The sequence below is a fragment of the Xenia sp. Carnegie-2017 genome, unplaced genomic scaffold (assembly GCF_021976095.1).
Source record: "Xenia sp. Carnegie-2017 unplaced genomic scaffold, XeniaSp_v1 HiC_scaffold_23, whole genome shotgun sequence".
Taxonomy (NCBI): domain Eukaryota; kingdom Metazoa; phylum Cnidaria; class Anthozoa; order Malacalcyonacea; family Xeniidae; genus Xenia; species Xenia sp. Carnegie-2017.
In genome coordinates, this window is record NW_025813486.1 from 16,385,055 (window position 1) to 16,413,042 (window position 27,988).

A 27,988-nucleotide genomic window follows, 5' to 3' on the forward strand; every position below is an offset into this window, starting at 1 on the left:
TGCTTGAATATTTTCTCGTCATATTTTCTATTGTATTGTCTTTTTAGCGTACAGTGTAATTTTGAGTTGGCTTTTCCTCGTTACAAGTTGTAAGTTGAACTCACTGTAGTAAAGTTTCAGCTGTAAAAAATAACCTTTTGCGAAGAGTTGACCTCGTGTGTCGTTTGTCGTGATGTTGTTTATATGTTTATGCTTTGGCAATTTGTATTCGAATTTATATTGGCCGTGTATGTTTGGCACTCAGGGGAATGAAACTGACGTACAAACCGCGTGAATATTCGACTTTGAAGGACTGGAACTTACGTACAAACCGCGCAAGAGACTAGGACTTAGGCTTCAATTTTGTATCTATAAAATGTATTGTCGTTATCATTTCAAATATATATATACAAAGTGTATATACAATGTGCCCTCCCGGCTATCACCATAGTAAAATGGTGATTCCTGCACTTGGGACACAGGATGTACGGTAGGATATATATATATATATATATGGAGTTCACTGGGCCAGCAATCTATGTTTATTATATCTATGGGTCAAACACCTGGCTGAAATTGGCCATGTAATCACACAACCGGCCAACTGGGCTGAAACTCATCACGGGTTGAAATTGCTCCATGTAATCGGCCCCTAAAAATGCTTTCAAGGATTGTCATAGGTGATAAACGCCAGAGTCACTTCCGGATTTGCGTTCACGTAGTCGACGTAGTTAATATATGAAATGTTTTAACTTACATCACCTTCCCGTGTTTGTCACGTCCATTTGGATGCGTAAAGTTGCAGTTGTTTCGTTTTCATGTATTTTTTGTCAACAAGAAGCTACTAAATTAACTGTATACTTTCTAAAACAGTTGACGCGCACCTTTATTTCAATCTCAAGATAGCCAGGGAATTTTTTATATGTGCAATTTACATTGTCCAGTGGCGTCATATTGCATAATAAGTGGTCAAAATTTTTTCAAATATCCTTTGTTTTTTATTTTCGTGGCAAATTTAGTTTTGAACGGCAGAATTTTACACCAAAAATCAGTAGATTCAATTTGGGAGTATCGCTACATGTTTTTAGAAGTTGATCGTCCAGGTTGACATTTTGTTGTGGTCAGGCTGGCTAAAGTAAAACTAGAGTTCATTAGACAATCCTTTCGATTTGCAAGCTCTAAGGTATATAACCAGCTTTTTGTGGACGTCGAAGACCTTTAAACCTTTAACCCACTGTTGCACGAACATTTTAGTTAGTTTTAAATATTTAGCTTGTAGTAATTTCAATTATTATTGATTTCTTGTTTGTTAAAGATGACACATGTGAAAAACAGTATCACTAATAATATGTTTTATCTTCTGTAGCTAAATATCCTTAAATAAATAAATAAATAAATGCCGGGACTTTAAATATGCTTTTACTAAAGATATCGACACGCCAGTAAACAGAACACCAACAGTCTTAATGGTATGATTATAAATATAATTTATACTATCAATATTTTACAACGAAGGGCATTCAGCCTGCCTGTAATATCATATCAGCAAATGAAACTGATTATTCAAGCTGTTGTCATTTAGTGCTGCAAGTAGCGTAAATTAACTTCAATAAAGTTCAATATCTTGAGAATGAAAGTCTGCTACATTTCAAAATGCTCTGTTCACTAAAAGTATAATGTAAATATCAAAGTTTTCGTTTCGTAAACACGTTATTTTAACTCATGATAAAGAACTTTCTCGCTCGAATCATTGCAAAATACCAACTGCTTGAGTTACATTGCTATATGCGCGGATATTGTATTGATATTGCATGATCTAACTCGTTTCCATTATTTCATACTTCGTAGATGTAAGCGGTTTCAAGAAAACAGGCGTTACAAGACTGGGTACACAATATGAAGGATGGAAATACGTGTTCACCGATTATACTCATTCCATATATCCAAAACCACGGTTTATATTGAAATTCAATAACGAAGCAATTGCTGAGAATGAACGGATAAGTCAAAAAGGCGACATATATATTGCTATGTTGAGCCCTAGTGATGCAGGGGAGTATACGGTGGAAATGCAACTGGGCTCCTTAACACAATCTAGGGAAACAATCACTCTGCAAGTGTCAGGTACGTATGTAATACGTCACGCTACTAACCTTTTTGCTTAAGTAATCTTTTTTTAATTTTGGCACTTTCGTCTAAAACGATTATTTTGCTCACCGGTGTGTTCTGTACTTATTGCAGAACGTCAATTATCCAATCAAAACGACTCAATACATTTTCAATAAAAAGTTTGACTTTTTTCAAAAATTTGCTCAAAACCCTCCAAAATGACTCCGGCCTAAAAGTTTATAACACGAAGATTATAGCTTTCATTGTCGTACAATAATGGATTCATACAAGTTGATTTGGTGGTGTATGTAGTGACCCTTTTTAAGCCTTTAGGGCTAGTTCAGTCCATCGAAATTTTTAAGTAGAGTTAATGTACGCTATTTTTCTTTTCAACCTTTTTCGAGTTTCAGTTTTCTGAATTTTCAGAACTTTCACGTGCCTTTACCGTAAAACTTGTGTATTTGGTTTTGTTCATATTAAATAATGTTTGGTTTGTGGATTTGTGTAGTAGATTACATGGTATTGGTGTTGCTATTATATAATAGCTTAATAAGTTTTGCAAGTTCATAATCATACGTACTCATTTAAAGAACGTCGCATGAAATGCATTGCTCGTTGTTTGTATTTCCAAGAACAAATTGGAATTCTGATTTGTTTACAGTTCAACTTAAAGCTTGTTTTCTTTGTTTAGCCAACAGTGGTGCAGACAACATCTATGGGTCAGCGATGTTGGGTCCAAGAAGTCAGACAATTGGATTGCAAAGAGAAAGCGAAGCTACATTTGAATGTTTTGTTACGGGAAAGTTAGTATTTTGTTTCATTATACTAAAGTACATTTGTACATTTTTTAATCCCCGGTTCAAACTTGTATCCACCTTCCACATGCTGAAGTTCCCCCGATTCAAACTTGTATCCACCTTCCACATGCTGAAGTTTTACCGGTTCAAACTTGTATCCAACTTCCACATGCTGAAGTTCCCCCGATTCAAACTTGTATCCACCTTCCACATGCTGAAGTTCCCCGATTCAAACTTGTATCCACCTTCCACATGCTGAAGTTTTACCGGTTCAAACTTGTATCCACCTTCCACATGCTGAAGTTCCTCTGATTCAAACTTGTATCCACCTTCCACATGCTGAAGTTCCTCTGATTCAAACTTGTATCCACCTTCCACATGCTGAAATTTCCCCGATTCAAATTTGTATCCACCTTCCACGTGCTTAAGTTCCCAAGAATTCATTCACCGAAGTTGAAACGTGTTATTTCAATCCTGGGGGGAGGTCGAATAAATCAAGACGTGTTTCGTAAATGTACCTAGAGGTAGATCTTTGTTTTTAGACCAATGCCCGTGATCACGTGGAAGAAAGGAGATCGCCGTTTGGTTAAAAGTCAGAAATATGTAATTTCCGATCACAACAAAAGGCTCACGATTAAGAACTTAAATAAACAGGATAGTGGAATATATCAATGTGCCTATAGTAGAGCAACTGGTAGCAACTTTCCAACAGCAACCCTGACTGTTATTGGTAAGATATGATATCACGATGTGAGATGATGTATGGTAGTAAAATGACTTAATAACTCGTGAATGTAGAGTATGACAGTTACATTTCGTAGTTGTGCATTGATCTCCTTATACTTATGTCATAGTGAGGATGGTACGTAAGAAATCTATGTACTTGATTTCCTTATACTTATGTCATAGTGAGGATGGTACATGAGAAATCAATGTATATAATCTCTTTATACTTATGTCATAGTGAAGATGGTACATAAGAAATCTATGTACTTGATCTTCTTATGCTTATATCATAGAGAGGATGGTACACAAGAAATTAATGTACTTGATCTCTTTATACTTATGTCATAGTGAGGATGGTACATAACAATTGAATGTACTTGATCTCCTTATACTTATGTCATAGTGAGGATGGTACATAAGAAATCAATGTACTTGATCTCCTTATACTTATGTCATAGTGAGGAAATTACATAAGAAATTAATTTACTTGATCTCCTTATACTTATGTCATAGTGAGGAAATTACATAAGAAATTAATGTACTTGATCTCCTTATACTTATGTCATAGTGAGGAAATTACGTAAGAAATTAATGTACTTGATCTCCTTATACTTATGTCATAGTGAGGAAATTACATAAGAAATTAATGTACTTGATCTCCTTATACTTATGTCATAGTGAGGATGGTACATATGAAGTTAATGTACTTGATCTCCTTATACTTATGTCATAGTGAGGATGGTACATATGAAGTTAATGTACTTAATCTCATTATACTTATGTCATAGTGAGGAAATTACAGAAGAAATTAATGTACTTGATCTCCTTATACTTATGTCATAGTGAGGATGGTACATATGAAGTTAATGTACTTGATCTCCTTATACTTATGTCATAGTGAGGATGGTACATATGAAGTTAATGTACTTAATCTCATTATACTTATGTCATAGTGAGGAAATTACATAAGAAATTAATGTACTTGATCTCCTTATACTTATGTCATAGTGAAGATGGTACATAAGAAATCTATGTACTTGATCTTCTTATGCTTATGCCATAGAGAGGATGGTACACAAGAAATTAATGTACTTGATCTCCTTATACTTATGTTATAGTGAGGATGTACATAAGAAATCAATGTACTTGATCTCCTTATACTTATGTCATAGTGAGGATGGTACATAAGAATTGAATGTACTTGATCTCCTTATACTTATGTCATAGTGAAGATGGTACATAAGAAATCTATGTACTTGATCTTCTTATGCTTATGCCATAGAGAGGATGGTACACAAGAAATTAATGTACTTGATCTCCTTATACTTATGTTATAGTGAGGATGGTACATAAGAAATCAATGTACTTGATCTCCTTATACTTATGTCATAGTGAGGATGGTACATAAGAATTGAATGTACTTGATCTCCTTATACTTATGTCATAGTGAGGATGGTACACAAGAAATGAATGTATTTGATCTCCTTATACTTATGTCATAGTGAGGATGGTACACAAGAAATCAATGTACTTGATCTCCTTATACTTATGTCATAGTGAGGATGGTACATAAGAAATGAATGTACTTGATCTCTTTATACTTATGTCATAGTGAGGATGGTACACAAGAAATGAATGTATTTGATCTCCTTATACTTATGTCATAGTGAGGATGGTACGCAAGAAATCAATGTACTTGATCTCCTTATACTTATGTCATAGTGAGGATGGTACATAAGAAATGTATGTACTTGATCTCTTTATACTTATGTCATAGTGAGGATGGTACATAAGAATTGAATGTACTTGATCTCCTTATACTTATGTCATAGTGACGATGGTACATAAGAAATCAATGTACTTGATCTCCTTATACTTATGTCATAGTGAGGAAATTACATAAGAAATTAATGTACTTGATCTCCTTATACTTATGTCGTAGTGAGGAAATTACATAAGAAATTAATGTACTTGATCTCCTTATACTTATGTCATAGTGAGGAAATTACGTAAGAAATTAATGTACTTGATCTCCTTATACTTATGTCATAGTGAGGATGGTACATATGAAGTTAATGTACTTGATCTCCTTATACTTATGTCATAGTGAGGATGGTACATATGAAGTTAATGTACTTAATCTCATTATACTTATGTCATAGTGAGGAAATTACATAAGAAATTAATGTACTTGATCTCCTTATACTTATGTCATAGTGAGGATGGTACATATGAAGTTGATGTACTTAATCTCATTATACTTATGTCATAGTGAGGAAATTACATAAGAAATTAATGTACTTGATCTCCTTATACTTATGTCATAGTGAAGATGGTACATAAGAAATCTATGTACTTGATCTTCTTATGCTTATGCCATAGAGAGGATGGTACACAAGAAATTAATGTACTTGATCTCCTTATACTTATGTTATAGTGAGGATGGTACATAAGAAATCAATGTACTTGATCTCCTTATACTTATGTCATAGTGAGGATGGTACACAAGAATTGAATGTACTTGATCTCCTTATACTTATGTCATAGTGAGGATGGTGCATATGAAGTTAATGTACTTGATCTCCTTATACTTATGTCATAGTGAAGATGGTACATAAGAAATCTATGTACTTGATCTTCTTATGCTTATGCCATAGAGAGGATGGTACACAAGAAATTAATGTACTTGATCTCCTTATACTTATGTTATAGTGAGGATGGTACATAAGAAATCAATGTACTTGATCTCCTTATACTTATGTCATAGTGAGGATGGTACATAAGAATTGAATGTACTTGATCTCCTTATACTTATGTCATAGTGAGGATGGTACACAAGAAATGAATGTATTTGATCTCCTTATACTTATGTCATAGTGAGGATGGTACACAAGAAATCAATGTACTTGATCTCCTTATACTTATGTCATAGTGAGGATGGTACATAAGAAATGAATGTACTTGATCTCTTTATACTTATGTCATAGTGAGGATGGTACATAAGAATTGAATGTACTTGATCTCCTTATACTTATGTCATAGTGAGGATGGTACATAAGAAATCAATGTACTTGATCTCCTTATACTTATGTCATAGTGAGGAAATTACATAAGAAATTAATGTACTTGATCTCCTTATACTTATGTCATAGTGAGGAAATTACATAAGAAATTAATGTACTTGATCTCCTTATACTTATGTCATAGTGAGGAAATTACGTAAGAAATTAATGTACTTGATCTCCTTATACTTATGTCATAGTGAGGAAATTACATAAGAAATTAACGTACTTGATCTCCTTATACTTATGTCATAGTGAGGATGGTACATATGAAGTTAATGTACTTGATCTCCTTATACTTATGTCATAGTGAGGATGGTACATATGAAGTTAATGTACTTAATCTCATTATACTTATGTCATAGTGAGGAAATTACATAAGAAATTAATGTACTTGATCTCCTTATAGTTATGTCATAGTGAGGATGGTACATATGAAGTTAATGTACTTGATCTCCTTATACTTATGTCATAGTGAGGATGGTACATATGAAGTTAATGTACTTAATCTCATTATACTTATGTCATAGTGAGGAAATTACATAAGAAATTAATCTACTTAATCTCATTATACTTATGTCACACTGAAGATGTTGCACAAAAAAATGTTGTGTGTATTAATCCTACGTTTATTGCATTGTATATGCAGAGCAACCTGTTATTAAAGCCATTGAACCGACCAATCAAATCGGCCACATTGGAAGCTACATAACGCTGACATGTATGGTAACTGGAATGTTTAGTAACGTTGGTTTCTCTCTCAACTGGTACAGAAATGGTGTGAAATTGTCGCAAAATTCTCGAACACGTATGACGTCAAGGGTGTTTACTGATTACCGAAACTTCACTCTGAATGTAACGGCATTGAAGAAAGGCACGGATAGTGGGATGTATCAATGCTTCGCAGTTAACACTGGCGGACGTAATATGGCGTATACCTCCGTCAATGTTGTTGGTAAGTGTTATGAATAAGCACGCTATTGTATTGGATCTTTTTCGAGCTTTTTCTTGCAACCATACGTCCGGACTTGCAAAATATTGAAAGACACTTTACTAAAGTAAATGGTTTGAACCCGGGAGTATCGTTACATGCTTGTAAATGTAGATCGTCTAGGTTGGTATAGTCCTGAGAAGGACTGTTTTTGTTGCTGTTGACTGACGTTTCGACACAACACATCACAACAAACATCACACAAATCACACATCACAACTAAAAACATTACATTTCACACTAATTCACAATGACAATAAACAATTGACACCAACACATTTCCTGTACACACAATACAATGACGTTAGAACCAGATAACAAATAGGGCTAACCTGACGCTTACACCTTACTATTAAACCTTCTCCAAGTCATTTTCCTAATAATGGAAGATGTTCAGTTTGAGAAGCTAAATTTTGTCCCTGATATTTACATGTGCCCTGTGAAATTCATTTTTTCCAAATGTTCGCCAACATGGCAAATTTCATGGCGAGTCAGTCACTGACAGTCAGCACATGAGAAATACAAAGACCATTATTTTGATGGATCAGAAAAGTCTTAACTTGGTTTGCCTTCGTACTCAATGGACGAGCACTTGCTGGTGTGCGAGCAATTACGGCACTCTCTACCTCTATGCAGGCCAACGTGACCTTTTCACTTTAGCCTTTAAATACTAAAACATCGCGCATCAGAAACTGCATTTAATTCGTTTGTGGTTGTTTGGGACAGTGCTCTTTGCTGATTCACGTTTGAAAAATGTTTGACAAATAAGTAACAGTTGGACTAATGGTTTGGAGTCTTGGGCCATACTCCCTTTATTTCTCTCATCAACTCTGTATGTATCTTCATTTCTATAACGTTAAATTTGTTTAAACGATTTGAACCTCACTTGGACGTTTTTGAAGTCTACCTGTGATTCAAGTCAATGAATATATAACTGTAATGCTGCTGTACGTTTAGATAAACACGCCTTTACATAGATGAAGCCAGATTTTATCCCCACACAGGCGTGTTTAGGGTAAAGTGTTTTTTAGCTAAACGTCGTAATTGAACTTTCTTTGGACGGCGTCTGGAAAGATTGGGACTAGTTGAATGTTTGGTTTCAAATTTTGACATGAAGTAACAGTTATTATATTCTTTTCAATGTTTTGCACCCATTGCTGTATGGCAGAAAAAACATAACGGTCATTTGTCTCGGTAGTTTTTCTATTAGTAATGTGTATGTTTAAGTTCCTTTTCACCTCATTTCATTTATTATTGTATTAGAATTTAGTGGAATTTCTTATGGTTTTCCCATACTTTTAATTTCGTAGGCTCGGCGCCTTATATTTACTATGGACCGGGGGTCGTGTATGCCGTACTTGGCCGTACTGCCAAGATAGAATGCAGAGCCAGGGGCTCTCCACCAATAACGTATAAATGGGAGAAAAACGGTAACGAACTTCCGTCTGTCAACCCTCGTAATAATGGTAAGAATGGAACGTACATAATCCAAACAGTGCGAGCAAGTGACGCTGGGCAATACGCCTGTGTGGCTTCGAATGGCCCGAACCCAGCGGACACTCACAAATCTTTTGGAAGATTGGAACTAGTTGGTGAGTGTATTGAATTTTCGGACTCGAATTATAGAATGAACACGATTTTAGATTTCATGGGGGTGGCCGAAAAAAAGGGAACTGCGTTAGAAAAGTTTCATTTTTTCATTGGATAAAGTTACCGTAGAAAGCTGTGAACTAATGTATAGGATGATCATAAGATGGGATACGAGGCGGTTATTTTGGATCACAAGTACTTTAAGCTAATAAAGGCACACGATGTGTCGTAGTGTAACGATGTATGTATTACTAATTAGGAGGGAAAATAAGAATGTATAATGCATAAAAACATGTCCCAGGGAAAGTCAAAGTATTTCAGGCACGGTTAGAGTTTATTAGAAATAATTGTAGCAATGCTTCTCAGAGTAGTAGGAGACGGCTTGTCAGATAGCAAATGGTGAGAGCTTGTCAGAGAGCAAATGGTGAGAGCGTGTCAGAGAGCAAATGATGAGACCTTGTCAGAGAGCAAATGGTGAGAGCGTGTCAGAGAGCAAATGGTGAGAGCTTGTCAGAGAGAGAGCTTGTCAGAAATCAGAGAGCAAATGGTGAGAGCTTGTCAGAAAACAAATGGTGAAAGTGTCAGAAAGAAATTGAAACGTCAGAAACAAATGGTGAAGCGTGTCAGAAACAAATGGTGAAGCAATCAGAAACAAATGGTGAAGCATCAGAGAGCAAATGGTGAGAGCGTGTCAGAGAGCAAATGGTGAGAGCGTGTCAGAAAGCAAATGGTGAGAGCGTGTCAGAGAGCAAATGGTGAGAGCGTGTCAGAGAGCAAATGGTGAGAGCGTTTAAGGCGCGATGAAAATGCATAAGTGGGAACGAAAATTTGTAAGGGATGGCGCGAATGTGAAAGATAAGACATTGATTAATTTGAGCAAAATTTGTAAGAGTTGGAGAGAGTGTGTCAGGTAATAAAATGATTTTGATTGATATCTATAACACGAATCTTTTAGAAAAGGCAAAAATGTGCAAGACGTTATCTTGCAGTGTCGGGAAATGTTTAGGCCCAACTTTAGGATCTTTAAATAGGAGAGCACATGTTTTTTACATTATCTAAAACCGAACAACTTTACATTGTTACGTTAACAATTTATGAGTTTGACTATAGGTTGCTCTCGTGTTTGTGATTGTACGTAATTCCATTTCGATTTTCGAGAAACCCAGAATCCATTATCTGATCAAAATTCTACCCTACCATTGATAAAATGTTAACTTAAGAATTATATTCATGGATTGTCTTAAAGTGCCTATGCAACAAAATTTTTGCTATCTGAGTAATACTTTTATTGAAGAGATATTTTAAAATGACAATGGACATTCTAAACCAGTTCATGCATATCACTTTTCATTCTTTAGATGTTGAGGTTCTTGCTTTATCCAATTTATTTAACTTTTGACGTCACATTGCATAATGAGAACTAAAATTATTCGGTATATTTACCTATAATTTACTTTACAAAGACAGAGTTCCCTTCATTGTGACATGTTGTTAATGGTAAAAAATGTTGCCTACTGGTATCAACCTAAAGTTGTCACAAAACTGAAGAGTATTTGAAACATTGTGGGAGCCATTATGCAATATGACGTCACAAGTTGGATTAATTGGAAATAACAAAAACGTCAATATCACGGGAATAAAAACAGATATGCATTTACTGTTTTATAAAGTGCATTGTCATTTCAAAAGTTCTGATTTTTGTAAACATAATTTAACTTGCCAAATTTTCGTTTCATCGGCACTTAAAGAATCACGTCTTAGTTAAGGATCGTGATATTAATTAAGATTCACGTCTTGATTTAAGAATATATGTGCTCTAGAATAGTAATGTACCAAATGCGTAACCAAAAAGAAATACAAAAGTAGATAAAATGCTCACCAAACGTGAACTTAAAAATTCTATCATCGTAAAGCTAAAGCTCAACATGAAGCTAATGAGAGATTTCAATCCAATTAAGTCATGCTCTTTAATTACTTTTATCTTGTTTCATTGGAAATCTGAGAATTTCTTTAATAACAGGAAAGTATTAAGAAAAACAAGAATTTTTCAGTTTAGTATCTTGTGTATGAAAACAACTAGAACTAATTCATAAGAATAGTCAAGATTACGAAACTTTAGGAAGATTACAAGCATTAAGAAGCATGTGAAACCTGTGTCACTTTAAAGATTTTTTGAACTATCCAAGGAAAAAGTTGTGTGTGTTCTGGTTCAAATGTATTCACGCCAGCACATGAGCTACGACTACGTTTACACTACTTCGAAGCGAAGAAGTGACCGTAAAATTTGACTGCGTTTACCCGTTGAATTCCTCTACAGTTTTGCCATGTTTTCACATAATGTCTCTTGCCGTCAAGTGTCAAAATTCGTTAGTTTTTTGTGATAGAATGACGTCATTTTTCGTCTTCACATTGCTAGATTTTTATAACTGTAGTCATAAGTCATAAAAGACGTTGATTTTTAAAATTACGACGGAATTTGTCATTGGAAGCTTTCGAAAACTTACAATGTTCACCATTTTCAATTATGCACCACAACGCGTGACGAATTGAAGAGAACTGGTATCTAAAAAACAGCAAAATATCAACTGCTGGCTGTTCATACGACACTGCGTAGCGCTCCGTTTTTGTTCGACCACGTTTAAAAAGTGTGGTCGTATCGCTCCATAAAAAGTGAAGTTTTCAAACAATTCCTCTCCGGTGCAGTATAAGCGCAATCCAGTTCTATTACTTTTTGCGCCGTTTTCAAACCCACAGGAAACGTAGGGTAAGATATCACATGCACGCACACATGCATCTCTTGAAAAAGGAAACAGATATGTGACCACATTTCTTTCTCTCTCCAGCTCCGACCGTTGTCGTAAATAAGTCCGTCACGGTGTTTGCGTCCTTAGGCAACCATCCATATCTCTACTGTGGTGTCCGTTATGATAAGAAAGTCAACGTCACGTATCGTTGGTATTTTAGAGGTCAACAGATACTTAGAGATGACTCAAGACGCAGCATTGACAGCGAAGGTCGGCTCACTATACGTGATGTATTCCAAAGGGATAATGGTGTCTATCGTTGCGATTCATCATCGTCTGTCGGCGATTACTCCACCACTATCGAACTGAAAGTTCAAGGTACGTTTTGGTTTCCTGCTATGATATGTTTGTCCAGTAGATCTGAACGTTGTTACCGAATAAAGTTATTGTATACAATGCTTGATAATTCTCAATATCCACACCATGTGATGCAACATCAAAGATTCTAAATGCTTTCAAGTCTTGTCAAATATTTTAATGTTAAAAATTGCATGGATGCATCCCTCTATTTTTGTACCCCACCTTCAGTGGAAAATCTTATGATCCGTCTTAAGATAAGTGCCCAGTTTCTCAATGTCTAGACAAATGAGTAACTAAGTGGTGAAGTTTTGTGCTTCCATGTCACGCAAGTTTTTTCTTTCAGCTCCTCCTTTTGCAACAACTGCTCCGAAAGTGTCCGACATACGCCCTGATTCAGTCGTCCTACAATGGAGTGCCGGTGACGATGGCAACAGTGCAATACATCATTTTAAAATTGGCATTAAAGTGCCGGTAAACGGGACAGAGAGAACCTTGAGGAATGATGTGATAGTGTCTGGAACGATCAAGAGATACCAAGTTCCAGGCCTTGCTCCTAACACGTACTATCAGTTTCGTATTAGAGCTGTCAACTCAGTCGGAAATAGTCCTTGGAGCTATTACTCAAAACAAATTAAAACTCGCGAAGCAGGTAGGCCACTGAACATGAGATCGCATCCTTAGATTTGTTCATCTCATTAGACATATGTAGGAATTATGCTTAAGTATACAGGAATTTTATTCGATAACATCAGGAAGACAGATTGTTTTTATTTTACTCACTCCAATTATCATAAGATTTGTCCCTTGGTGAGATCTTAACTACAATTAGATCATTCTCAAAACAAGCCCATATTGTCCGAAGGTCACTTTCAGGGGAAGAGTCTAATTTCCATTGGAACTCTTCCTTAGTAAGACATTTCTTGTCTATAGAGAAAATTGCCTTGTGTATTATATAATTTATACCATGATGGCAATCATGATTTTAAGGAAACGTGTAATGCAATTTGTACAATATCACCTGTCTCCACTTTTCTAGCTCCGTCTTATAAGCTTCAACAAGTTAGAGGACTTTCAAGAACGAAAACCAGCATTGAGGTTACCTGGGAGGTGAGCGATAGCTGAGGTTACATATACGATGTAATTGCATTTTTTCATGCTTATGCTAAAGTGAGATAGTACATAAGAAATCAATGTACTTGATCTCTTTATACTTATGTCATTTTGAGGATGGTACCTAAGAAATCGATGTACTTGATCTCTTTATACTTATGTCATTGTGAGGATGGTACATAAGAAATCGATGTACTTGATCTCTTTATACTTATGCTATTGCGAGGATGGTACTTAAGAAATCAATGTACTTGATCTCTTTATACTTAAGTCATAGTGAAGATGGTACATTAGAAATCAATGTACTTGATCTCCTTATATTTATGTCATAGTGAGGATGGTACATAAGAAATCAATGTACTTCATCTCTTTATACTTAAGTCATAGTGAAGATGGTACATTAGAAATCAATGTACTTGATCTCCTTATATTTATGTCATAGTGAAGATGGTACATAAGAAATCAATGTACTTGATCTCCTTATATTTATGTCATAGTGAGGATGGTACATAAGAAATCAATGTACTTGATCTCATTATACTTATGTCGTAGTGAAGATGGTACTTAAGAAATCAATGTACTTGATCTCATTATACTTATGTCATAGTGAGGATGGTACATAAGAAATCAACATTTTTTTTCTTTTCAATGTATCAGTTGCTTACTTCATTACTTAATGCATTATGTAGGCGCCACCTGCCTATACCCACAATGGTGTGCTACGTGGGTATTACGTATCATGGAAGCACGCTGGCGTCAAGTCTGGTACATTCACCACACATAGAGTAACGCCTGCAAGCAAGAGGAAATACTTGATTCAAAATCTGTTTTCTAACTCACGATATGAAGTTAAAGTTCAGATGTTTAACGACGCTGGTGGTGGCCCATTCAGCGATCCAGTTGTGCTTCGAACTAAAGAAGAAGGTAAGTTGGTCATTGAGCTTTGTAAGTTATCTGAATAGACAAAGGGGCCTGAGAACTATTCTGAAAATAAACAAGGGAATCAACACAAAGAAAGAAATATGTTAAACGATGAAACGATACAATACAAACCTTTATCAAAGGAAACCAGCCGTGCAGAGATGAATCTATAAATATTTAACACCTACCCCCCCGGGCCCACTCTCCGTTTTAGTTTCACCCTGCGTACGATTTTAATAAACTTTTATTAAGGATTCCGAAAAATTGTCAAATCATTAACTTTCACCAAGAGGTAGTGCTTTTTTTCACATTTGATTTATATTACTATCGGATGAGATTCTTTGTTTGTACATTATCATCGCGCAGCATTTCTCCAAATTTATTTTTATGTATATCCAGTTAATGAAAACGAAGATTAGTATTTTGATATATGAGCAGATCTGTTGTGCTCTAACTAAGAGTTAGTTCAGTGGACTAACTCAATGGCGGAGTATTTTGACTAAAGTTTGTCAAGGTTGTCATGATACATCAATAGTCTGGAAAAATTCCCGAAATAAGCTTGGAAAATTATCCACACACGATACAAACTTATGGAAATTGTTTCTTGTAACTAAAATTTATTCTTTTTCAGTTCCCAGCAGCCCTCCCCGAAATCTCCTCGTACTAAACGTCTCGTCTCGTTCTGTACTACTGCAATGGGACGACCCACCTCAACAGGACTGGAACGGACAACTCTCTGGGTATACTGTTCTCGTGCGTGAGTTTAATACTGAAATTGAACAACGGCTATTTGCATCTCGCGATCCCTCAACGTTCACCCAAGTACATAATGTGACAAATCTAAAGACTTACACTCAATACATCTTCTCCGTAAGTGCGAAGAATAGTGTTGGGGCAGCTCATACTCGAATGAAGTACAAGTTAGGACAACAGAAGATGGTAGGTGATTCTCTTAGTTCTTTTTGCTTGCTGCATTAAAAATGCATGGAATAGTAAGGTACTTTATTGATTGTCTCACGTGTTTTTCTTCTTACTTGTTGCATTTGGAGTAGATGGGATAGTAAGGTACTTTATAGAGTGTCCCACATTCATTTATCAAGTATAGTTTAACTGTGGCCGAAACAATTTGCCGCGATTTTGCTACACTTCAGCTCTCTAGTGCGTTTCTATCGACGTCACTGTGACGTCAGGTGTGAAAACACGCTATTCTCATTGACTACAGTTAATAAGCCACCTATAGCCAAAATTTGAAGTTGCTATATCAACCGGGGTTATCTTTCTACACTTGGCTAAAGGTCATAACACCATTAAGTTAATAATCGAGATTATACCTCCATTCAAGTGTAAAATTGTGTTACGTCATAACAAGTGTAAATTTGAGCTTTATGCATGTATAGCATGTTTATTCAAAGAACAATCAGTTTCATATTTACCCCAATGACTATCCTTGGATTCTTCAACTTTTCAATGCATTCGTTATGTTACTTCTTACATGCTGTGGTCCCGATTTAATAATTAGCCTTGTCAACGTACATATACAAAATGCGGCTCGTTTCATTTTAGTTCCCAGTGCTCCGCAACGGTTGCAGATCGTCGATCAATTCTCTGATACAATTAGCGTAAACTGGTTACGACCACGTGAAGTGAACGGCGTTCTTATTGGCTACACGGTTAAGTATTGGAAAGTTGATCAATTCGGTACGCCGATCGGTAACCCAATGACTGATGAGGTTGCGGGTAATGCCCTTCAGGCTGGTATCACAAATTTAGACTCTAGATCGAGTTATATAATTGAGGTTGCAGCAAAGACAAATGCTGGCGTCAGCAAGTCGGCAAGAATTCAAGGACGTACTCAAGATGTGGCAGGTTTGTTAATTAACATACACAATCGATTATTTGTTGCCTTTAAAAATGTTTAAGTATGCTGAAATTTTTTTAAATTAATTAATATTTTTGATCATTTATTTTTATTTTCATTTATTTTAGTTTGTTATTATTAATATTTAAATAATTGTGTTCATTAAAGAATTTGCCACCGCTTTTTTACGTGCTATACTTTAGCTGTGGCTTGCACAATAGCAGTGAAATTTGAGTTCCATTTTAAAATAACAATTCACAGGCTCACTGTGCGCCGTGTTTTTATAAGTAAATTAGATAAAAACAAAAATGAGTAGAGCTTTGAAATCACTTCATAATTATTCGAAGACCGCAATTTCACTCAACTAATTGCTTGATTTGAAATATCTCGGAGAAAATCCTGCCTTAGATGGCAAATGACTTTGCCAATGATTAAATAGAGTGTGATTTTTATTGCGCACTCAATGTGCGTGAGTGTGAGTGAGCTTTGTTATACGGACATATGCTTGGCATGCTCTCCATAAACAGGGTGACATTCATTTAAATAAAGGAACTGAATGTTGTGTTTCATTAATTTTCATTTTGGTTTTTTTGCAGTTCAACCTGGGCCTCCAAGCAATCTTCGTTCCCTTGAAACCAACGCTACGACACTTAAGCTAACATGGCGCGAGGGATTCAAAGGAAATTCGCCTATCACGAAGTACCTCGTTCAAGGGAACAATGAAACCGGCTTTGCAAAGAATCGCGACTCCTTGTGGTTTGACGTGCTCGTTGTCATTGATCCATACAAATATCATAATCTCCCACCGGTGATCATTGGGAGCTTACGGCCATTCACGACATATCGTTTCCGAGTAAAAGCTTGGAACAAGGTTGCTGCTAGTGACTTCAGTGCAATATCGGGGGAAATTACGACACAGCAAGCAGCACCCGAGTCACCACCATTGAACCTACGAGTTAACCCCCCACGCTATCCTGGGGAGTTGACATTAACGTGGACGGTGAGTTTGCGACTTTTAACTGGACTCCAGTTTTTCTTTACGATGCTTTACATATTGACATTGAAACGATTTTTTTTAACCAGTTCTGCTATGTGAATTTTATGTGTTTGCTCACTGTGAAAACAAAAGATTTCCTTTGGAATGGATATTGATGTTGATCTGAAATTTATATAGCAGGACTGAAACTAGCTGGCTGTTGTGGAGTACTTCAAATTTCTTTCTTTGCAAAGTACACCGCGAGCTTTTGGCACCCTTTAAGAAAATTTTTTAAACGTATACGGAACATGTCTGCATTGCCTGTGTGATTGTAAACATTTACAACTTGAAAAGCTAAACACATTCAGTAGAACAGTTGAAAACTCTTTAAACTCGACAATACACAGTGTGTGCTGTCAATTTTACTAACTGACCCCTGTTTCAATCACCTGAATCATTGATGTAATATCTCAACTTATAGGATTTATTGTGTAAGCAAAAGCTACATGTTTTTTTTCAGCCTCCCCCACGAGAGACTTGGAACAGCCCCTTTATCAAGTATACGATCGAACTTCAAGAGCAGGGTGAACGAAATAATTTTACAAAGGTTGTGCAGAGCGGAATTCGTGGAAATGCTCGGCAAAGCAGACTGTTTTCCTTAAGTAAATTTACCATGTACGAAATAACGATGAAGACCGTCAACGAGCGCGGTGAAAGTCCTAGAACTCCTGTTGTCATCGGTCAAACACAGGAACATGGTAAATTATGCTTCTTTTGTCGATATGGGGGGGTGGAATTTGGATAAGAGCGGAGTAGGGGCACGAGAAATTTATCGCGGGCTCCCATTTTATCGCGGAGTCCCACCCCAGATATGATTGAGCAGGGCTCATTGAAAAATGTTGAGGTCAGTTTCCGTAAATTGCCACTGGATCCTGAGCAAACAAATAAAGCTGTATACGATGCGATACGGTCGTATGTATTCTTTTTGGTTTTTCTTAAAGCTTCTTATTTGGCATCTTTAAATTCAGCATCTTTTCATTTATACACTTATATATTCTTCTATTGTACATAACAAAATCATTTTGGTTTGTTTTCTTTAGCTTTTTTCTTATTTCCTTGAATATTTATTTCGTCTCTGGATATCGTCTTAAACGCCATTATTAACGATACTAACATTTTAACAAATGGTGTCGGTTGTTTGCCAATTGCAGATGAATGTTAGCTTATAGATTTCAAATTTTCTGAATAATCTTATAAGATATCTTCTTTTTTGTTTTATGATACAAGTACCTGACCTCCCGCCCTCAAAGATTCGGGCCATTGCCCAATCCGGATCGAGTATCTCAATAACCTGGGATGAGGTAGATGAAGAGGGAAGAAATGGTGTTATACTTGGATATAAGGTACCTTCAAGAATAATTAAGAGAATTTTTCACATTGTGCTGTTTTTATGCAAGTATTTTCTTTTATGGTTTTCTTGCAGATATTTTACCGTCTAGTAAAGTACGCGCCTCAAGAATTCAAGGAAATCAACGTGAACAATGTGAAACAGTACACACTGGGGAAACTGCTGGGCTACTCCAAGTATGATGTAAGAATTCTTGCTTATACCCGAATTGGAGATGGCAAGATGAGTGACAGGCTTAAACCTTATCCTATGACGTTGGAAAGCAGTAAGTGCACACCTTAGTTTAGGCATTTGTAGGAAGCGGTGTAAGTGCTTTACCTTCCTGGCTTTGTCGTCCTTTTTTAGGTTGCTTCCCGTTAAGTTTTTGGTTGTTTTCCGTACATGTTTTGGTTTTCTGTCCATGGATAGTTTATTTTTCTTGACGATGTTGGTCGTTTCCGTCACGTTTTCGATTGTTTCCGTGTAGTTTTCGGTTGTTTTACAAAAACTGGAAAACATTGAGAAATTCACTTTTCAGCATAATATCAAATTATCTTGAATTTGATAGAAATTATGGAAGCAATTTCAGTTTCCACGTTGGGGAGAGGAAAATCTGTGGGAACAACGGAAATAGCGAATATTTTCTAAACAAAGTTTTCTTCATGTGTTCTTTCTTAACATTGACAAATGAATTACTGACAAAACATCAAAGAAAAACATTTCCTCAAGAGACTACATGTTGATCGATCATAAAATGATTTTCATCCTAGAACCTGGACCTCCTAGCCAGTTGCGCTTCCCGACCATAACTCCCTCTGTTGTCGTTGTGAATTGGGGATTACCGGAAATGACAGGAGGCAATATAACGAAGTATCGAGTCTCATATCGATTGCGTGACGATACATCCCCACCTATCGTTAGACCTTCTCTTGTTGGAACAAAATACACTGACACAGTGATTGATCTCTCCCGTGAAAGATACTATATCTTCGAAGTTGCTGCATTCACTGTCGGTGGAGGTTGGGGAGAAAAAGCTGTGGGACAAATATTCACAACTCAAGGTGGAAACATTGACGGTAGGATAAAAATTTTCTGTTTCCCTGGATTTCACATTGATGAGTTGAAAGTATCTATCCTTTAAATTTAAAATTTTGACATTGTTTAATTTCAGAAAAGCCATCTAGACCCCTCATTTTACCAATCAAAGATTCCCATATCACATGGCGCTCGATTCTGGTTAGATGGGCTGTTGGTAAACGTCGCGACCAGCCAATAAGATATTTCACCCTGCAATACCGCAAAGGAGAAGGAGCATGGGAAAGATATCCGAAACCCCTCTCTGGTGACTCAAAGCAAACGGTTGTCTGGGGACTAGAATCTAGTCAACTTTTCAGCTTTGAAATCACGGCGACCAACGATGCTGGGGACAGTCTCCCTAGTCTTCCATCGCCTTTTGTGAGGACATTAAGTAAATGTAAGTGATGCCAAATTAATTCACATGCCATTGTTCGTTGATAGATGATGTTGCTTTTTAATGATAATGGAAAGCATTATTTATCAGTGGCAAAGCCAGCTCGTTTTGTACTCCTACAATGCATACTACGATATTTCTGTGTTTAAACATTGGAAAAACAATAAATGGAATTAAATATATAATTAATAATTTTGCGACAAAATTGCAACGCAGGATTAAAATGTTGGGCTGGCTCACCGCTCTATTTTTTCCCTTACTAACATTTGTCTTTACACTTCATTTGAACCAAAATACTGAAAAAAAGAAACGTTTACATCACATAAACTAAAATACTCACAGCTGCCTTAGCTTTACAAATAAGATACTCGCTCATATCAAATTGTAAAGGTTCCTTGGGTGGTTAATTGATCTAATTATTGATTGGTTCAATGATCTATTCATTAACTGATTGGTCGATTCAAAGATCTATTGATTGATTGATGGATTCATTGATCAATTTATCGATTCATTCTACTTTGTTCCATGCATATTGTCAAACTTTCATAACTTTCCTTAAAACTTTTGCAGCTCTTCCCGGAAGTCCTCGTGACGTTCGCATTACGTCACCAACGCCGAACTCGTTTTTGGTTTCCTGGAAGGTAACTGATGACATTTGCTTGGTATTTATGTTTAAAGTCGACATCTTCTCAATTAAAAATGAGAATAAATCAATGAGTAATAGTTTTGAGGATGAGCATGATATCATTAATTGTTCGCACTGACGGTGGTCTGAATGATTCTTGATATCATGCAAAAGTCGCATTCAATAATTGTTTAATCATACAACTATAAATGCAGACGCTTTCAAGCTATTGTGTACGAAAAGCATCAAGTTTTCCGTGCTTTGTCTTTCCCCCGTAAACACACGTTGTAAAGTCTCCTAGTTGAAAGTGTGGTGTTTTCATGACCTTATTCTCAATAACTCACGTCAAATCAGTCTGTGAAACCCTTGCAAATCTCGAGAAAGATTCTTTCGCCATAATTCATTTTGAGTTTTTAGTTGTCACATTAAGAAATACGTCACAGAAATTTTCAATGTCGTTGTACATGGTTTGCAAGACATTGAGAATTATTTGTGTTAATGTAACCAATCACAATGGAGATTGAACCAACCTTGCACAAAAATCAACATTAACGTTTTGGTGTTTATATTCCATGGGTTTTTTTTTTCAGCCTCCATTGTCAGTTGACGTTGAAGCGACTGTGGTAAAGTACGTCCTGGGCTATCGTTTACACCAGGAAGATATCTTGAGTAACGTAAACTATATTAACTTCAACATCCCATCGGCATCCAGAGAGTATCGGCTTGCGTCACTTAGAGTGTACACGTTGTACGATCTACAGTTACATGCCGTCGACTCAAATAATAATCCTCTACCAAGTTATATCGAAACAAGAAGAACTTCTGCTCGGTGTAAGTGGATGCACTAGCATTCCCCTACTCTGGTGTACGTGTTCACTGAATAATGATTGTAAAGAAGGGCCTCGCGTCTGTCATTATTCTAGCCAGTTCATCGGGATTTGTCCCATTTTTCAACCAACAGACTAACATAATGTAAAGGCACCGACGCGAGTGTCTATTCCTTGTATTCTTTATTTTGTTTTCATGTATATACAGTAAACGCGGTTTTGTTTCTTTTTTCTCACTTTCTTTAAATGAACTATAGTTCCATTTGATAACGATAGAGAATTTTGAAAGAAATATTCGCGCCACTTTATATCACCAACCTTGTTGGCTTTTTGCAAATACTGTTGGAGAAAACTTTTTTATGATGGGACTTGAAAAATTTCATGATATGGCGAAGACTATAATATAGTAAACGTCGTTATACTACAAACGTAATATCCGTTCATTTAACGTCTCCGAAGACTCCCTGCGTTTATTTTAATGGCCGTTCCCACGCTGTTCCCACCAGTTAAGTTTTGTGACGGTTTGAATACGATCCCACACCGTAGGAGTTTAGCGCCGTTTTCTAACTCTACCGGTATCGTGTGAATCGGATTTTAACTTTAACTTTAACAATTAGCCTTCAGGAAATCGTCAAGACCGTATTGTACTTCTTGTACTTCTTGACAATCTCTTTTTAGATGTATGTGTTTACAATACACTTGAAAGTGAGGGCTAGGGTATTAATCCTTAATTCGAACGTGTGGATCATTGCCTATAGTTAGAGTTTGTAAAACAATTAGTTAATTTGAACAAATTGAATTACTTATTTCAATATTGCTCACCAACTGTTTTATGATTTCTGATCAGACTTGCGTTTTTCTATTGCTAAAATAATATTGCTTATGATTTTATGTAGTACCTCCACGACCTGTCCTTCATAGCAGTCCTAATGCTGGTCCAACATCCATTACCATATCCTGGGATCCTCCTACATCAACCAGTACTCCCTTACTCGGATACAAGGTAGGACTAACCGTTCTGAACAAAAAGTCCTGACTCAGTTCCTTCTCCAGGCAGCATATAAAATCTTATTTTCTGTAACCACAAGATCAGCGAAAATATTTTCTGAAAAAAAAACACCGTGATATTTTCATGGAAATTTTCACTCAACAAATATTAATTAAATTGTTTGCATCAGTCACTTCAGTTAAGTGTAAAAGACGAAGAAATGACTTGCAAGAACTGCAAAGATGACATTTTCTCACTATCCTCTGAATTTCTACTTCAGTTTGCCCAGAATGTACAGAAGCTTTTTCTTCATTTCTATTTTCCCTTTCTATGTTAAGTTGTCTAACTTACAATATCTTAAAAAATTTTTCACCTAGGCGGACTTCAACCTTCCCTCTCGACGTCGCAGGGCCGTGAGCGTGCAATGCGAAAGTCCACAACCTGGTGTCGCATATTTTAGTAATACGTCGACTAACGGCAGGATCGGCGGTCTGCGCATGTACACGTCTTACGTCGTTGTGCTGAAATCTTTTAACAGCGCTGGGGATAGTGAACGTAGCAATAGTATACGTGTCACAACTGCTGAAGGATGTAAGATTTATTTGACGTGATTGTGTAAATGCTTTAAACAAAAAAACCGTCCTTCCCGGGTGACTGGAAATTATTTTTGGGAAGAAATTGTAATTTTTGGTGCTTCTTGATTCTTCAAAATATTCTTCATTTGCCATTCTCATCATCCTCCATTCCTCCTTACCCACCACTCACATTCCTCCTTACCCACCACTCACATTCCTCCTTACCCACCACTCACATTCCTCCCTCCCCATCAGTCACATTCCTCCTTACCCACCACTCACATTCCTCTTTCCCCACCACTCATAATCCTCTTTCCTCACCACTAACACTGCTCTTTCCCTACCACTCATAATCCTCCTTCCCCATCACTAACACTCCTCCTTCCCTGCCACTCATAATCAGTAGCGTGGTGGTGCAATTTTGACTGCGGGGGCCAAAGCAAATTTTGCGCCCCCTTCACCTTTGAACTAACGAAATTTGCAGTACATGCCGCAGTATTATTGAGTCTCGATACTTTATGTTAGCCTTTGCATTTTGATTACACTCTACCGATGACTGCGCTACCACTAGAAAGTTAAAAATAGGTACGCGAATAGCCTAAATGACTAATATTTAATTAACTACATGAGAAAGCACAAGAGAAGTCTGATGGTCATTTTTTGTAATGATAACCAAAATATTATAGATCATTTATCAACAAAAATGATAATTTTGTCTTCATTACCACCAACTAAAGTCTGTCTCATTAGTTTTTAACTCGCACTTAAACGACTGAAACAAGTCTGGAACAGAGATCAATGGACCTTCACTTCCTCCCTCTGGCAAACCTTCCTTTCACTTCCCTCCTTCCACCATAACCTCCTTTCCCACCACTTCCCTCTTTTCCTCCTCCACTCCCTCCTTCCTCCTTCCAACCACATCCTTCCCCTATTCATTCCATTTCCCATCCTCCATCCTTCTCACTAATTCTTTCCTCCTTTCCCCATTTCCACTCCTTTCACCTGTCTTTCATTCCACCCCTATTTTCCTTCATCACCATCCCCGTCTTTCCTTAATACTCACGGAATGAATGGAACACGCCTGTTCTGAACCTTTTTCTATTTTACTAGTGCCAGGTGCGCCTGCAACTTTTGTTTTTGATGGTGTATACGTCACTCAAGTTCATCTTTACTGGGAAGCTCCGTGTGAGCCAAATGGGATAATTACAGATTACATTCTCACTGTTTTTACTGGATTGATTCGGAGACAGACGATAACCAAGAAAAGTAACGAACATACTCATCAAGTCATGGCATTGACGCCAAACACGAATTATAGATTTAGGCTTGTCGCAAGGACATCGCGTGGCGAAGGCATTCCCAAAGTTCTTGAAGTTAAAACTAAATCCGTTAAAAGTAAGTAAACGATGACAATTTCGTTACTGAACACCAAAATGTTTTTGCGACTGCTTTTACGTGGAAATTTCTTGTTGGAAATTTGTTGGAGAAATATTTGTTGTCACTAGCCTTTCAACTTCACTTCTCAAGAAAAACGTGTACACTTTCCCTTCTTTTCGTGGTAAACAAAAGCTTTTGCAATGTAGAACATGCTTAATTCACTGAAAATTATTCTTGCTCTAGACTTAACTCGCACCAAATTATTGATTTTCCATTTTTCAGCGAAACCAGACCCCCCTACTATCGTCAGTGCAACATCACGAAGTAATGACGTAATACTAATTTGGCGCGATCAGTTTGATGGAAACACACCTATCACTCAATATATTGTGGAGTATCGAAGTTCGTCTGGTATAATGGAGGATTTATTGTGTTATTTATAACAGGAATGATTTTGCACTCTTTTTGCACATATTTGTATTTTGGAATGTTGTTGTTCCCAAAAACTTATTGTTGCACCTACATGTTCTTTATTGTATTTTTTGGTGTCTTGCATATTTGCATTTTCTCATTATTACTTCCATTAATCAACTTTTGAGTGCCCTACTTTACTGTTCCATTGTTTTCTATAGTACCTATCTAAACGTTATTGATCACACTATTACCCCCATCCACTCGTTTTATTCTCTGTTTCGCTCTATGTGCTGCTGACAACAATGATATTTTTTGATTATTTTCACTTAAAGAGAAAAATCCTTGGAGAAACGGCTGGAATCTCAATCCTTCTCAAACCGTACGTAACAGAACCGACGGTACACGGTCAGCGGTATTGGAAAATTTACAAGCTTTAACCGTTTACTGGTTTCGAATGATCACACGCAACGAAGCTGGTTTGTCTATTCCTGGGGATAGTTCTTCGTCTGTCTCGACAGGTTAGTGAGAGAGTGCGATAGAATGCACAATGGTGTGCGAAAATATGCAGTTGGATTGGATACTAACATACTTTGACTTCAACTGGTACATAAATGTGGTTACTTATCCTATTCGTCACCAATGACGAATGTTAAAGTGCCAATAAACATAGTCTTGTTTTATGCGATTAACATGTTGACATTTCAATTTTCTTGGAAAGTCATCAAACTAAAAACCTCATATTAAGCCTGTCACGTATATACACCGTCTTAAACATTTCTATTTTATTCGGAATTCAAAAAGTACCCATCTGATTTTTCTCAAGTTTTTGTAAACGATGCTTTGTGGTATCAACAAATCAATTCGTCACTTGTTGACAATTTGATTTTTAGCTAAGAGATTTTACAGAGTTCCTTATATTTTCTCTGCTTCGCTGGCAAAACGATTAAAAATGATTGTATTTTAGGAATAGCGAAGAGCGCAAGGCAGTCGGCTCCAGTGTACGAAGAAGTTTGGTTCATATCTGTAATGGCGGTCATTGGATTTCTCATTTTGCTTTTGTGCCTTATTATCATCTGCTGCTGCTGCTGTTGTAAAAGACAGCGATCACAAAGTGAGTCATCTTGATCACGTTTTATTCAACGTTTTTTCTCACCAAATGGCAACATGTTAGATTTAAAATCATCTTAAGAAAATCATTTTGTCTGCTGATGGTTTTGAAATAAAACCGAATTTTTACACTTTTATTGAATTTAACTTTAGCTACAAGATGTCCTTTTTCGGATAATTTTTTATTTTATATCTTATGAAATTGTCGTCTGGTCAAGGATATAATATAAGGATATAATATAATATAAACTAATTTCCTGGAGACTCGAAAAAAGTCAAAAAGCTGGACCTTCTCCTTGCTTTGACTTCAAGTTTCATAATTTTCTGGGACCCATGAATATTTTCTTGTACCAATGTACCAAGCACTCGTTTGTTTATTTGTTATAGGTAAGACGCTTACTCATCCCATTTCTATGGATGTACGACCGAAAAATGGAATGCGATCACACCCTAATGACGAAGAAACCTTAAGTAATGGTAGCAGTCGTACACACAAGGATGAGAAGTAAGTAATTTCATTTTAAAGCGTCTAACCCAGTTTTATTTTATTAATGTACTTTGAGACTATTCGCGACAGTGATTATTTGATTTCAGTGCAGTTTATCTGCAAGTTGCTAAACTACAGAAATTTCCACATGCAAGTTTGCCAAAATGTTAGAATTTTCTTTAAAGAGTTCTTCTCTACAGACCTCTGTTTGCAATGGAAGAGAGCGAACCTGAAGACGAGGATGATAAAAAGGAGGATGAGAAGGAAGAGGATGAAGCAAGCAGCTTGGAATCGAAGTCAGACATAGAAAGTGATGCAAGTTCTGATGACATTTCAACCAAGAAAAGAAAGATGGAGGCTGATTTTCGAGAGAAAGACAAACGTTTGGGGCCGAAATTTTATGGCTCGCAACAACTATTTAATTCCCCTCCGCCAGCCTACGCCACATTTGCCAGCAAAGGCAAAGGACGTTCGGAACCAGTCCTCGACTTTGACTCGGATGATGACCTAAATACAATGCCATATCGTCCTCCAACCAGGCGGCCGGCGTTTCATCATGACGACGCAGAAAGTTCGGAAAGCTCCGAAGTTGCCAGCCGAAAACGGGGTGATCCAAGATCTAACAGCTTCAGACGCGCGTTGGTAACAACTGGAACAGAACCTGAACAGCCTTACAAACCAAAGCCGAAACCACGAAAATATCGTAGCCTCGAGCAGGCGATGAACGACAGCTCCCGACCTCCAAATTATCACGAAGACGACGATGATGACGATTTAGGGTCGGGTCAACCTAGTTTGCCACCAGAGTATCGTTCGGACGACGAACGTGTATCATTAACCCGCAGTGCTCGGGCTGAATCGCCCACTCCCGACTATCAATCGGACGATTCGTCTGGAAAATATCAGTTAATCAACGGTTCATCGAATCAGCCTTCAGCTTCATTCGTGTAGTTTTATGTAGTGTACTAAAGTATATTGTAGTATTATGTAGGACACTATAGTATATTTCTACTTTGACATCGAATTATGTCATGGAATTATGACATGCGTTTTATCGTAGCTTATGTGGTCTAAATCGTGTAGTGGAAAGATGAGAGAAACCCATGCAAAATCTAAACAGGATTCCTGAAATTTAAGCTTTACAAAATGCAATAACTGTTTTGTTATATGCATTTTTTTTATTAATTAACGTATGCTGTGTATATATTCAATCGCCATATTTAATCATCGCACTCTTTTTTGTAAGTTAGGCCTTGTCTCGAAGATCTTCTAAATGCTGATAGATTCGGTAAACATTTTAAGTAATATTATAAAAGCGTAGACTATGCTTGAATAGTTCTCAAGAAGCAGCGATAAAAATCTATATTAGATTTTAAGTCCTACTGGGATGTATAAATTTTTGTTTGTGATGCTTGGTATACTTTTTAATAGCTACATATTTTTATGAAACTTATAAAAATTAAAAGTTTGGTGCTCATTAGTATTTATCTCTATTAGTCAAAACCTT

At 36.7% G+C, this 27,988-nt stretch overlaps 2 protein-coding genes across 2 annotated transcripts; both read left to right on the forward strand.

Annotated features, from left to right (window-relative positions):
* The first annotated feature begins 1,992 nt into the window (after window positions 1–1,992).
* Window positions 1,993–9,726, forward strand: LOC124449615 (contactin-5-like). The gene is made up of 5 exons (XM_047000552.1): window positions 1,993–2,103; window positions 2,780–2,891; window positions 3,428–3,615; window positions 7,323–7,628; window positions 8,975–9,726. The coding sequence occupies exons 1-5, from the start codon at window positions 2,010–2,012 to the stop codon at window positions 9,370–9,372; spliced, it is 1,098 nt and encodes a 365-aa protein (XP_046856508.1). The 5' UTR covers window positions 1,993–2,009; the 3' UTR covers window positions 9,373–9,726.
* On the forward strand, window positions 9,726–27,961 carry LOC124449259 (protein sidekick-2-like). Its single transcript, XM_047000198.1, has 24 exons — window positions 9,726–9,801; window positions 12,098–12,376; window positions 12,702–13,007; window positions 13,395–13,465; window positions 14,158–14,392; window positions 15,021–15,211; window positions 15,277–15,328; window positions 15,953–16,255; window positions 16,844–17,247; window positions 17,744–17,981; window positions 18,511–18,626; window positions 18,707–18,896; window positions 19,381–19,686; window positions 19,782–20,084; window positions 20,652–20,722; window positions 21,297–21,537; window positions 22,430–22,536; window positions 22,899–23,112; window positions 24,207–24,491; window positions 24,756–24,884; window positions 25,220–25,405; window positions 25,852–25,998; window positions 26,382–26,499; window positions 26,682–27,961. Exons 1-24 carry the CDS (start codon window positions 9,726–9,728, stop codon window positions 27,430–27,432), a joined length of 5,319 nt encoding a protein of 1,772 aa, XP_046856154.1. The 3' UTR covers window positions 27,433–27,961.
* The last annotated feature ends 27 nt before the right edge of the window (window positions 27,962–27,988 follow it).

Excerpts from the sequence above, each read along its gene's own strand:
- LOC124449615 (XM_047000552.1), top strand. The coding sequence starts at position 2,010 with ATGTTGAGCCCTAGTGATGCAGGGGAGTATACGGTGGAAATGCAACTG. Across the intron at positions 2,892-3,427 it reads GAATGTTTTGTTACGGGAAA|ACCAATGCCCGTGATCACGT; the intron begins GTTAGTATTTTG and ends CTTTGTTTTTAG. Across the intron at positions 7,629-8,974 it reads TACCTCCGTCAATGTTGTTG|GCTCGGCGCCTTATATTTAC; the intron begins GTAAGTGTTATG and ends TTAATTTCGTAG.
- LOC124449259 (XM_047000198.1), top strand. The coding sequence starts at position 9,726 with ATGGTGAGAGCGTGTCAGAGAGCAAATGGTGAGAGCTTGTCAGAGAGA. Across the intron at positions 13,008-13,394 it reads AATTAAAACTCGCGAAGCAG|CTCCGTCTTATAAGCTTCAA; the intron begins GTAGGCCACTGA and ends CCACTTTTCTAG. Across the intron at positions 17,248-17,743 it reads AGTTGACATTAACGTGGACG|CCTCCCCCACGAGAGACTTG; the intron begins GTGAGTTTGCGA and ends GTTTTTTTTCAG.